At 40.0% G+C, this 13,798-nt stretch overlaps 2 protein-coding genes across 4 annotated transcripts in view; one reads left to right on the forward strand and one right to left on the reverse strand.

Annotated features, from left to right (window-relative positions):
- Positions 1-1,151: 1,151 nt before the first annotated feature.
- Positions 1,152-2,760, forward strand: LOC129731352 (40S ribosomal protein S11). The gene is made up of 4 exons (XM_055691253.1): positions 1,152-1,191; positions 1,605-1,721; positions 1,911-2,116; positions 2,559-2,760. Exons 1-4 carry the CDS (start codon positions 1,180-1,182, stop codon positions 2,680-2,682), a joined length of 459 nt encoding a protein of 152 aa, XP_055547228.1. The 5' UTR covers positions 1,152-1,179; the 3' UTR covers positions 2,683-2,760.
- LOC129731350 (gustatory and odorant receptor 22) overlaps positions 2,761-13,798 on the reverse strand; it is a 28,873-nt gene continuing 17,835 nt past the window's right edge. The window contains exons 2-8 of one of the 3 annotated variants that reach the window (XM_055691252.1): positions 8,699-8,985; positions 8,485-8,640; positions 7,959-8,427; positions 3,749-3,894; positions 3,287-3,483; positions 3,036-3,185; positions 2,761-2,974 (exon numbers count right to left, since the gene is read on the reverse strand). In XM_055691252.1, the coding sequence (XP_055547227.1) occupies positions 2,843-2,974; positions 3,036-3,185; positions 3,287-3,483; positions 3,749-3,894; positions 7,959-8,427; positions 8,485-8,640; positions 8,699-8,822 (1,374 nt within the window). In that variant the 5' untranslated portion in view covers positions 8,823-8,985 and the 3' untranslated portion in view covers positions 2,761-2,842. Of the gene's footprint in view, positions 2,975-3,035; positions 3,198-3,286; positions 3,484-3,748; positions 3,895-7,958; positions 8,428-8,484; positions 8,641-8,698; positions 9,078-13,798 lie in introns of all 3 variants that reach the window. The other 2 variants (XM_055691250.1, XM_055691251.1) reach the window with 2 other exon arrangements.

A 13,798-nucleotide genomic window follows, 5' to 3' on the forward strand; every position in this document is an offset into this window, starting at 1 on the left:
GCCAGATTTACCGAAAATACTGATCAAATACATTAATTACATACCTCAGTAACAAAACAGCAGGGCAGTTATCTTTCGTCGACACAGTCTATGACTAATATATTCAAAAGTATTTTCAGAAATATTTTCAAAAAAGGATAACACAATCGGCGCTCACCTGTGAAAAATTTGTCCACTTGTATTTAGTTTTTTATGATGCTACTTTTCGAGCGCTCAATAATCGATATTTCGCCTGAAACCATTTGATTTTGTTTGTTTTCCAAATGAAATTAATCGTAAGAGAACGATGAAAATAAAGAACTTTTACAAAACTAGGCTGACCAGATTTTCTCGGAATAAAAACGGGACAAATGGGTTCGAAAAACGGGACACATGATAAAATTAATTGTTGAAAAATTTTACCAACCAAAGCATGCAAACAATTATTCATTGCTTTGATGAACCTACCCGATTCTGTACGATATTTAGCGTTCCATGAAATTTAGCGTAGAAGAATGTGATTTTTTTGCAACGAGTTCCTGAAATTTGTCACATAGATGATCGAGATTTTGACTAACAATTATCATGGTCTCAACTTTCAATAGGGACTTTTTCGTCAGTTCACGAGAGGGGATGTCCGGTACTGTCAGAAAGGCACAAAACGTACTCAGTAATATAAAAAAATCCTGGCTGCTTGGAAACTTATTTTCCGTTTGGGAAAATTTCAACGCAATGCTCTATTTAAGAATTTTTCAAGGAGTATCCGAAAACGGTACAAAATGACAAAAAGACGGGACGGTTAAAAATAGTCGAAAAAACGGTACTGTCTTGTTCAAAACGGTACGTCTGGTCAGCCTATACAAAACTAACGAAGGCCGATCAAAATTTTCGTCTAAAATATTAGGTTTACGATATTTTTTGTGGTTGAGATACCATTGTAAGTAACAATTAATGTTATTGTTTTTTTAACTTCAACTAGAAATAAAATTCATAAGTTTGTGCATTATACTGTCAGTTATTTTGACTAGTAAATTTAAAAAAATGAGACCAACAGACGAGGGTCACGTTATTTACCTCACTGTTGAGTACCGCATAATAAGCGTGCATAAATTTGAAGCGAAGTACATATTGCGTTTAACAGCTGTCAAATGTGTCAGTGTTTGCGTTTCCCAGTTTCCGGCTTTCTTTCCCAACGTCAAGATGGCTGATCAGGTACTGCTTTTTTGTTTTGCTGGTTAGAAACATTAATTTTTCTGTCGTTCTACGAGGAAATTCGTTGTTTGCTTAACTTCATAGTTAGAAAATAACAAGTAAAACCATGAGGTATTAAGATCATATTCATGAGCTATCATATTTTGTGATAAAATGGTCAATTTAAACATGTGTGTATGCACTGTCAAATTCATCCGGTGTTTACCTGTATCTTCTGCAAATTGTCTCAAAATGATGAAAATTTCATGACGGTCTGCTGACACCAACGTGAAGAATGTCAGATTCTAACCCAAATATAATCATTTCTGAAAATTGCTAGTAAATAGCAGTTTAGAATCGTACCCGAGCAACTGTTTACAGTGCTTTGTTTAGATTCCGATGAACCTAACCAATGTTTTTTTTTTGTTTAACAGAACGAGCGTGCGTTCCAGAAGCAAATCGGTGTGAACCTGAACCGCAAACAGGTCAACAAGAGGAAGGGACTTCGATTGCATCGTAGCATCGGTCTTGGTTTTAAGACCCCGAAAGAGGTAAGAGTTTAGCGGAAAATGGTTTACTACAGCGCTTGTAATGATGATACCCTTTCACGATGGTCTTCCGATTACCACATGAGGATACTCTGTGCTAAACCCAATTTTTCGTTCTGACATTTTGTCAATGCGAATTGTAAATTCATACGGTTTATGGTGTAAACTAATGCGAGTTTCAACTATTTCTAGGCTATTGCCGGAACCTACATCGACAAGAAATGCCCCTTCACCGGACACATCTCCATCCGAGGTCGCATTCTGACCGGTGTGGTGCGCAAGATGAAGATGCAACGGACAATCGTGATTCGCCGTGATTATCTGCATTTCATCCGCAAGTACGATCGGTTCGAGAAGCGTCACCGGAATCTAAGTGTGCACCTTTCGCCGTGCTTTAGGTAAGTGTTTCTGCTTATGCTACAATAAATTAGTTGAAAAGCAAGTGTTCACTCTGTAGCACTCCGTATTCCTATGGAATGTTGCTATTTAATCTTGCGATAGTAATTTTTCAAGCGGCTTAACTCTCGAAGCACGCAAGGGTTCCCTGGAACCGGTCGCTGTTTGGATGCAAGTAGTCGTTACAAATTTAAGCAATAATGATTATTAGTACTATTTTTTCTAATACCCTTGTTGAGTTTCTTGATTTTTTTTTGAACTTTTTGTGTGCCAATTAACACAAACCGAATAGCTCTATAATGTTAGATTATCACTGTTACCCAGAACATATATCTGTAAACGATTCTCGTACTAAAGAAAAAGAGTTTATTCTACTTTACTAGAATTGAGCAGTTCTTTTGAATTATATCTTTAATGCTGATTTAATTTTATTTATTTTTCCAGGGATGTTGAAGCTGGAGATATCGTCACCGTTGGCGAGTGTCGACCACTTTCCAAAACCGTGCGTTTCAACGTACTGAAGGTGAGCAAACTGGCCGGTGCCAAGAAGAAGTTCAATAAGTTCTAAGCGTGTTTAGAATGGATGAGAAAATGGAAAATGTGTTAAGAGGGATTTGTCCAATTTAAAATAAAAACTGGAAAGCAATCTATTTTGAAAAATTTATTGAGAGAAAGAATGAGATTTTTGATTCACTCTATCATAACGTTTTTATCCGGTTCCGGAGCTTCTAGGGCGCTGCCTTGGTTTGAGTCATATTGGCAGCTAATGCTGTGAATAGAGCCTTTTTGGCACTTTGCCTCAAGAGAGTTAGCTTGAACTGCATCAAGACGACCAGGTAGGTAGCCATAAAAGACAAATTCTGTCGATAAAGTTTATGCTATTAGTAATGTCCAGCTATAACAATAACTAAATGTTATTACCGAAGTTATGAGTCCCCGGTTGATGGTGGCATACCCATCCAGATTCATAGTCGGTGGATTTTTGTCGATTGCAACCAAAAACATTTCCACCTCTTTCTGTGTTGCCTTATCCACGGCGGACAAGTTAACGTTAAGCAGCCGTTCCTGAAACTTGAGACCCACCTTGAGCACACCGAAGCGGGAATAATAATTAAGTTATAATCAAACAATGAGTTCAACCAAGTATCCAGATGGCAACGTATACTGCTTACCCTTTTGGAGGCATGATGGGCCTCGTTGCAGATGATGAACAGCAGGCTCATACAGTAGAAAACAATGACGAATAAACCGACCTCCTTATAGGTCGCCCCGTGCTCGATAATTTCGCTCAACGCTCCATAGGTGGCGATAATTGTGGTGAAGAAAATCACCAAACAATAGATACCGTACATGTTCGAGTACGCTTTCCCTTCCATTCGTTATTTTCATCGTCATCGTCATTGTCGTCGTTGGCATCAGCAGCAGCAGCAGCAGCAATAAGGAGAGAGGCGAAGAAGAAAAGGGCATGCAGATTTAAATCAAAGCTCTCTTGGGCTGTAATGAAATTAGCGACTAATATGTGCCTCTAGAATAAAGAGTTTAAATATCATCTACATAATCGATTGGAAATGCATCTTCGTTTAGTGCTCGGACCGATTCATTTGCCATATCGTGCATACACTGCGATTACCTACCTAACTGTTGCATCATGTGACTGAGGTCTACCCAAAGGTGCCGGTACTCGGTCAACTTATCCGCTGGATGTTCCGTTGCAAGCACATTGGATAGTTCGTTTGCGAATGCTCTGCTAGCCGTGCCGAAAGCAGTACAATTGACAAACCTGGAAGTTATTTGAGATACTTTTAAAAAATATGTTTCGGTTGTGTGAAAAAAAGGAAAAATTTTCAATCAAGGTATTGGTCCCTGTTACAGAAGACGAGGCACCTAATGTCGATGTCAGATGAATTTAGTAGTACTTAATAGCAAAAAAAAAAAATTGATATTACACATTGTTCAATTCTGTAATTTGTTGCTGGTTTATTCTGTAAATGGTTGGCTGGACACGTGTAACTTGAGACCCTAATGTGGCCATTCGCCTCTGTCCAGCAACTCCTATCCCAACGTGGTGCCGACCGGAATACGAGTAAGCTAAGCGGATGTCGCATAACCAACCCCCGGTGGAAACTATGGTCGTATGCTGACTGGGAAGGGTGTCGTACGCGGCTGTATCCCCATATTAGGGGCGGCGTACAACAGCGTCTGACCCGGAGTGGGCGGCTGAATTATGGAATGCTGTATCCCGCCAGCTACACCTAAGATGGCAGCCCCATCAGCAGAATGTAGGTATTGCGACCCTGGTGAGGTAGCATACGGAAACCTTTCTTCAACCACGAACAACGAATTTAGAAATACGGAACGGATCAATCGGCAAAGACCTAGGCTACGAACACGGAAAAAGATTAAGGTAAACGATTGGAAATTGGGAACTTGGAACGTCCGATCTCTCAATAACCGGCGCGGACTGGCTTGCTTGTTCGAGAACAACAGCGGCAGGGAGTCGAAATCGCAGCGATTCAGGAGCTTCAATGGAGGAGCACAAACGACAAATCCGATGAAGCCAAAGATGAGTTCTATGACAAGCTTGAGCGAATCTATGACGAGTGCCCAAAAAACGACGTGAAAGTCGTCATCGTAGACGCAAACGCACAGGAGAGGGAAGAATTCTTCTGTCCGGTCATTGGAAGGCATAGCCTCCACTCGTCAACCAATGAAAACGGCCTGAGGCTGATAAAATTTGCCGCGGCCAGAGGAATAGCCATATGTAGCTCCTATTTTCCACGTTTGAATATTCGAAAACACACCTGAGGCATCCAAATGGAGAAGCCTGCTCCCAGATCGATCATGTACTGATTGACGGTCGGCACTTTTCGGATGTTACTGATGTTAGGTCTTTTCGGGGACCAAACATTGACTCTGATCATTATCTCGTCGTTTGTAAGATCCGCGCACGGTTGAGGAACGTGCTGAAATCTCGCACAGAAAGGGCGACGCGTTTCAACATTCAGCGGTTGAAAGCTGATGGCGTGGCACCAGATAATACTGAGGATCTGGGCGGATGAACAAATGCCGAACGACTGGCTGGAAGGCCTCATATGCCCTATCTATAAGAAGGCTCATCGATTGAATGTGGCAACTATCGAGGCATGACGTTGCTCAACTCCGCATTTAAAATGCTCTCCCGTATCCTGCTCTTCAGATTGAGACCGTTAACGGAATCCTTCTTGGTTTTGCGGTTTTGCGGACGACATCGCTATCATCGGTATCAACTGTAAGGCCGTGGAGGAGGCCTTCGTACCTTTTTAGAGGGAGGCAGCGAGATTGGGACTTGTCATTAACTCTGCCAAAACCAAGGGAATGGTATGGTAGCCTTCAAGCGTTACGAACATCTATTTCTGTACCGTTTATCCCAAAACTACTTTCTCTGCTGTCACAGTTTGCTTCAGTTTGTTTTGGGGCACAACTGATAAACTAAATATCACTTAGAATATCACATACCATGTAAAAACCTTGAGAAATTGCTCAAAACTGTCTGATATGCTATCAATAATTGCAGTCAACATTTAACCGGTTTGCCCGAATCGACATAAGAAAAGGGTGAACTGACCATTTTTCGGGTGCCAGTGCCAGTGATGTTGGTAACGCGTCAAATGTATGGTAGCTGACAGCGATGCCATCCCCGTGGCCAAAACGAAGTACATGGTCGCTGGCAGAGAATGTGGGAGCTCCCGTGGTGTTGGTGCTGAGGTGGAGATAGATGGGGAACGACTTGAAGTGGTTGACGAACTACGAAATACGCTTGTGACATGTGACAACGAAATGAGCCGTGAAGTGAAACGACGAGTTGCAGCTGCGAACAGGGCCTTCCACGGACCACGTAACTAGCTAAGGTCCCGTAGTTTGCAAACTCGCACAAAACAAGTGCTGTATAGGAAGCTGATACTCCCGGTGGTCCTTTACGGACATGAAGCATGGACGCTGAAGGAAGCTGATCGACGAGTGCTCGGAGTTTTTGAGCGTAAAGTTCTGCGATCGATACTTGGCAGTAAACTAGAAGATTGAGTGTGGCGCAGACGCATGAACCACTAGTTGTACCCGTTATACAAACATGCTGATATAGTGAAGGTAATACAGCGGGGCAGGCTTCAGTGGGCTGGACATGTAGCCAGAATGTCTGACGAGAGAGCCGCCGAAACTATCTTCAGTAGAGAACCAGGAAGAGGCAGTCGACTCCGTGGTGGATGCGCGCGGTGGAAGAAGATGCACGATCTGCTGGTGTACGAGGAGACTGGAGAACAGCTGCCCAAGGCAGAAGTAGCTGGACATCTCTAATGCGTTCGGCACTAGACCGGTGAATTGTCCGTTAGCCAACAAAGTAAAGTAAAGTAAGTAAGTAACTCAATTTCAAGGGGGGGGGGGAGAAGCGTAGTTGGTAACATGTCCGCCAACCACGTGGCCTGGGTTCGAATCCCAACGCCGGTATAGGTGTCGACAACAGTGGCGGAAATAGACCGACGGAAATAAGCGAGAATAAAAAATATACTCAATTTTGATCAAAATGCAAATGGGATGGACAGTTGGGTGGGACAAAAAATAAATTCTAGCTCCGATGCACTTTTCGTGTTCCTTATGGGTCCTATAACAACCATGTAACTTTCCAGATCGATCGGTGGTACTATATTTTTGCGCCCGATTTTTATAGTTTCCATGCGATTTTATATACGAAAATCCACTTTTTCAAAACTTGTCCTCTAGATAATTAGTTTTGAAAAAGTGAGTTTATCCTTATTAAATCGTATGGTACTTTAGGACCCATAAGGAACACGAAAAGTGCATGGGAGCGACTAAATAACACCATCGCTTTTTTCCCATATAATCGTGTCCCAGTCTAATGGACACTTCATGGGCTGTGAAAAGTTTTTGGCTTGACATAGAGATGATATTGCGAATCTTTGGGGTTGCTCGATTGTGCCAGCCCCAACTGGAATATTATCGCAATTTCATAGCATGTTTTTAACGCGCTTCCATATTATTCCTCTTGAAGTATCGCTACTTTTGTTATTTTGGTCACTATGTAAAAAAGCGAATTTCGTGTTTTAAGCATTGCTTCCTCATGGAAAAAAAAACTATTCAAGTGTTACGGCATTGGTGTTCCAGTAATTCAACCGAGCTTTTTTTCTTCCATTTCCGTCGTACTTTTAAGCAGCACGATCAGAAAAACCAAAGAAGGCAGTCACGCTGGAAAATGATTAAAAAAAATTCAAAACGGAAATTGAGCGAGCTATATGAGAACCAGTGGCGTAGCCATGACGGAGGGGGGGGGTCTGGGGGCTAATTTTGCAGAAAGAAAGTTGCAGAGTAATGGATGTTGCTTTATTTCTTGAAGCAACACAACTCTACTATTTTACTTTACCAATGTTATGCTTAGTGGAATTAGTTGACTTAGTAATTAATAAATTCATACGTAGCTATATTTAATCGTTTTGATCATTTTCTGTTTTTTTTTTTTTCTGGAAAACCACAAAAATACGTGCTTCATTAAATTTTACCAAAGTTCTCGCAATAATTTGCAGTTAAAACTTCCATGTGTTCAGTATTTCAGCACGTGTTTCGGAATTATTTCATGAGTATCTTGGTACAATAGTAATTAAAAAATTCTTTAGAATGCTGATTGAAACACAAAATCACGGTCAATAAATAATAAATATTCAATAAAAAAAGTTTTAAAGAGATTCGAGGATTTCTTAATTAGTAAAATTTATCGGAGCATATCCAGACAGTTATCTAAATACGGAGCATATCCAGACAGTTATCTAAATCAATAATAACAGCAGTATTTTAACTTACCACAAGCTGCAAAATCCGTTCAACATTGCAATAATATGATAGTAGGCAAAGGTGTGACTAAACTGAAAATCCGATTGCAAGTAGTATTGAGACAGTATGATCGCGATACTCAATGACCATGACACGACACACAGGGCCCAGGTGATCGGATATAGCTTTGGAAAGACAATCGGCTTGCCCGTCACAACCAGATATTTGTACTGGTAATCCGTCCACATGTTTTTAAACTTGGCTACCTCTGACCCATTGCGCCAGGATGCCAACGGTAGCAGAAAATGCGGCACCAGAATGCTCATAAATATGATGTTATAGATAACCTCATCGAACCGCTTGTCACTGTTCGAAATAAACTTGTTGATGCGCTCCTTTGCGACTAGTACCACCAGGACCGTTTCACAGGCGTAGATGAAGTACGCCCACATGAAAGCCTTCGAAGTCCAGATGAAGGTAGTGCGAGGCATGTCAACTCCTGAAACAGATTTTGGCTGGTTAAGCTTCTTAAAGTTTGTCTCTTCCCCATGCTTACCCTTGGGACTGCGCATTATTGGCATAACTCCCATAATCTGGAACAGAACCAGTAAACTTTTGGTGGTGTGATAGAATGAATCATGCTCATCTAGCAAGTCAACATCGGCATGAATTTTCACCTGTCGTCGGTACATGTGGCTTGGGGATACATTATCTGTAAATTTGCCAGGTTTTCGAATCGATCAAATCACTTCATTAATTAAATATCATACCTTTTTGCAACTGCTGCAATTGCTCTTTAATTCGTCGTTTATCTTCCAGCTGCTGGCGTTGATTGGGATTGAAAATCTGTTCCCGCATCCGATAGTGGCCGTCTTCTATTTGGCTGTGAATCATTATCGCTCAATATGATACCTTGCTATCCCCGCTATTCTTCTCTTAGATTGGCACCACCGTTACAGAGCGTGATGATAAATTTTCACTTTTCACAAGCTGGACAGATTTTAATATTTCTTCTTTCGACACTTCCTGCAGCGTGGGAGAAACCGCCTGTGAATCGCTGGCAAGCATCGATAATTATTTAAGTGTTGTTTTTTGAAGTAGAATACTTCTCTCAGGAAGTTCGGCTACATAGGGATGTGAAATGAAAATCTAAAACCGAAAAAAGTGAAAAATATGTCCAATTTCAAATGCTAATAAATCGGTTAGTATTCGAAGGATTTCCTTCGTTCTTGCAGCAATAGATTGGAAAATCTTCTAAGATTCTTCCCAAAATAAGATAATTGTAATTTTATTATTTACACAATTGTACTATTGAAAATAGTCAAGCCTTGTCAAAACGAAAAATTCGACCTCTGATTGGTCGTTATATGCTTGCTTCCCAAGCACGGTCGACAGGATTATATACCTTGCAATTGAAAACATGCTATTTGGCCTATATGAGAGCCTGTTTCAGCCGGAGCCGCTCATAATAGTTCTAAACAGCGACAACAGCAGTCGTCCTTCCTTAGCAGCAGCACTAGCCCTGTGGTCAGGGATGCCACATATACAGATTTTTCTGTATTTTACAGTTTTTTTAACTGAAAAAGCAATACAGAATCTGTATTACAGAATTACAGAATATTGCCAAAAATACAGATTTTACAGATTTTTTTGTTATGAGCATGAGTATGATTGACCGCCCGCGGTTGCTACTCCGTTATTGCCAGATCAGCTGTAATAACACAGAGAACCAACAGATGATGCTTGGGACCAACATGCATCCTCAATGTGTAAAATCTGGTGACCTTAATCTTTATAATAGGCAATACTAGCGCCGGCCGCATCCTATATAATGCAGGTCAAAGGAGGAATTTGTATAGGAAAATGTTGACGTGATACCCGCTTATTGGAAGCCGAGAACACCTCTGCACTTCCACGAGAAATCACTGGGATGTTGGAGAAAGGGCAAGGTACACAGCAGGGTTCGTTTTGGTAAACGATGCGCTGGTTTCGAGTGTCGGGTTCTTTAGAACAAGTATCGCGCGAACGAGTTCATTATATCCGCCACGATATTCATAATGCGATTCGAACTTATTCAGTTTTACAATGTAACACCGCAACAATAAACCGTACGCAAGGATACTGGACCTTTGATCAAATTGGGACAACTTGAAATGATATGATATCTCCTCGTAAGGTGATCCCCTTTACACCGAAATCTATTGCGCGTTGTTGATCTATCTGCAGATAATTCGACCTCATGAAGGTATCGACGCGGAGTCACTAGGGGTTCGGTCAACCGGACATTTTCTACCTAACAGATCGACCAACGACGTTTCTCGTACACACTTTGTCTGCTCTAAAAAAAAAACGATACGATCCCGCGAAAAACACACCTGAAAAACAGAATATAACAATGTTGCGCGCTTATTACGAAAACTAACCATGAGTATATTTCTTGCCAAACATCGCGATCCTCTGCGTACGACGCACGCGATAGATTTTACAGATTTTTTTGTTATACCAACGAACTGAAATCAATTTTGAAGGTAGAATTCGATTCGATTTTCAAAGTTTTGTAAAAAAAACAACATCAGGATTATGTAGGTATCGATAAAGAAGAAATGGAATGTGACTTGAACGAAGCCCGAAAACGAACGCTTCGAAATATTTGTCAGGATTTCTATTCAAAATTCGTAAAACAAATTGCAAAGAGGTGCGATTTCACCGATCCTGTTATAAAAATGGCAGCTTTAAGTAATCCTAAATCGTTCGTGAAATTGGAAAATTTAAATGATGCGATAATTCCCCAAATTCGTAACAATAACTAACTGACAAGGGCTGTCTAACGAATTTCGCACGCTTGAAAAAAAAACTTTTTGACCGGAATCATTGAAACAAATTACTTAACTTGGTCTGAGCTGTTGTACACCATTAGGCGGGATGGTAATTTCAAGTTTCTATTACAGATCATTTGTGAGAATTTTTTATATAAATCTACACTCTTCGGTTTGTTTAGAACGCATACTTTTAATATATAATTGAAACCAGAAATTGCATGGCTCCTAAACTAATGATCTCAATTTTAAAAGCTGAAAGCTACGTTGCAGAACAAGAAAGAGATTCTAATATTAAATTAACGAAAACTTTAAAAAATAAATTTAACAAAAACCTGTATGAACATCATGTAGAGAAGAATGAATTTGTTTAAATATGTTCTGCAAGTAAATTTTTTCCATCCAAGATTCTGAGTTTGCTCAATACAGATTTTTAATACAGATTTTTTGGCCCGAGATACAGATATACAGATATTTTCAAAGAAAAATACAGATATAAATGTGGCAACCCTGCCTGTGGTTGGTCACCACGTCTCAGGAGCAGCGCGGTTTTTCTCAGCGTGTGTCGCCAGACAGCCATTATTCCCCCCGTGTTGGGGCAGCATGAAGATTGCCATCTGGAAATCCAATTTCGGAAATCAAAATGCCTTTTTCAAGGCAAATAAACAAGTCATTGAAAGTTAATAATTTTTGTCAACGCAAGCAAGCATTCTGTTTTATTTCTAGCAATTTAAATTTGTCGCACCCGTCTAATTTACTGATTGTGAAATAGCTTCCACAGTGCATGTTGTCCGTGTATCTTAATTCCCCCAATGTTAGGGCAGCTCAAAGGTTGTAATAAGCAACCGATTTTGAACCGCAACATGCTTTTTTCAAGGCAAATAAAAAAATAATTGAAGGTTAATAATTTTCTGGCATCAACACAAGCAGACATTCTGTGCGGGATGCAATCAAATTCTGTTGTAGTTGTCCAATTTTTACTTTATTTAGTAATCCCCCCACTGTAGGGGCAGCGCAAAGGCTGCGATCAGCATGACCAACTTTGAATAACAAACGGTTAACGTTTATTCACTAAAAATTCATCCAATTCAAAACAGGTTTTTGTCTGAGTACAATAATTTGCACATAAAGACATTAAAAATTTTACCGCATTATTAGACGCGTTTCTCCAGTCATGCCTCGTGAACGTGAAGGTTCCCTATCACAGACATAGATTTCGTGCTCCAGCACGTTACAACACGTGGAAATTGTCTTTTTACTAGTCCTACCCATAATTCAAAAATTGGCTAATATGCCATTTTTACCAAAATCGAGAAAACAGTTTCTCGTGATGGTACACACCCTAAACAAGGTCTCTACGGAAGCCGATTGTCAAAAAATGCATTTGGGAAGGCAGCAAACGTGAAGCAATTTTGGCTAATATCCAGAATTATTGAGAATTTGGCTAATATCCAATATCCAATTTGAACCTGTGGCATGTTCACGAACCAGTGTATTATTACTAAACTGTGTTTCTTCTAACTTTCGAATGTGTGTTGTAGCTTGGTGGTTACTGGCGACAGGTGAGCGATCGTAAGGCCATTGCATCAAATTTGACTTTTTCACGAAGAATATTTGATGCTACAAGAATTTATTTGTTGTACTGCGCAACCCAATGATCAAAACGTGTGACTGTTTCCTTCTGTCATAAACCTTTACATTTAAAAAAATGATATTTAGCTCTTTGATTAGGAGTATTATTAATAAAGATAAGATTCAGATTTCATTTTAAATTTGATAAGAAAATAACAGGAGGGTTGTGTGCAAAGCCACGACCGCAAGGTTGAAGTAGAATACTTTTACAAGAAAGATAACCCGGCTGCTTGCGTGTCAGTCATTTTTTCTAGTGAATAAACGTTGACTAATCAGATCAATCAAATTTTGCGCTTCAACAAGGATTGACCATTTTCAATAATATAGTAAGTTGCTTGTCATGATTGGGGCTTGACAATTTTTAAATTCTGAGATGAAATTTTTTCGGATGTCGTGCTCGTGACTGAAGGAGAAGATAATTCAGTACGTTCTGAGATACGGAAATAAAGTAAAATTTATAACTTTTACAAATTTAAAAATGTAAATTAACTCAAAAGAAAACATTAACGCTTTAATCATCAGGTCTTTATTCCATCCTGAAAAGGACAATTTGTTGTTCAATTTAGTATCGAATGAGATGCCGATTTCATCTTTGCGTTATCACTGACAGTGCGAACGAAATATTCGTTGTGATAAAGTAAACATTGAAATGCTGATATCTAGATAAACATTTCAAAAGGTCCTATCTGCTTTCATCGTTTTTTCGAAGCGTCATTTCATTTTGGTAGTGGTTCAGCTTTAGTAACTCTCCCAAGCGTGGTTTTCGTTCAGAAGGTTAGAGTGATCCCTCCGCTATCAACTTGTGCAAATAACGTGTCATAAAAGGTATTTATTAAGTTGCGGTGATTGAATGAAAGTGATCGTTAAAAAAATCGATCAAAGCAGATAGGACCTTTTGAAATGTTTCTCTAGATATAACACTCGAAACTAGACGGCTCACGTGTTGTCAAAATGAGTCAATTTTTCATTGAATGCATTTAATAGTGCCACTATCGCGCAGAGACTGCATTCCACTGCTGGCCCAGTTGCTATCGTTGCTGGAATCCGCTGCAACTAGTGCGCTATCCATTGCTACGCCACAGCTGTGGTCGCTTCCCGCCATCGCTGGTATCCACTGCACTGCTAGTTCTGCTGCTAAGGGAGGACGACTGCTGTTGTCGCTGTCTAGAATTATTATGAGCGGCTTCGGCTGAAACAGGCGTTTTGATAGGCCAAATAGCATGTTTAAAATGGCAAGGTATATGATTCTGTCGACCGTGCTTGGGGTATGATTGCTCCCCACGACCACGATCAATCAGAGGTCGAATTTTTCGTTTTGACAAGGTTTGACTATTTTCAATAGTACAATAGTGTGAATAATAAAATTACAATTATTTTCTTTTGGGAAGAATCTTAGAAGATTTTTCAATCTATTGCTGCAAG

This window comes from Wyeomyia smithii, chromosome 3 (genome assembly GCF_029784165.1).
Source record: "Wyeomyia smithii strain HCP4-BCI-WySm-NY-G18 chromosome 3, ASM2978416v1, whole genome shotgun sequence".
Lineage (NCBI taxonomy): Eukaryota > Metazoa > Arthropoda > Insecta > Diptera > Culicidae > Wyeomyia > Wyeomyia smithii.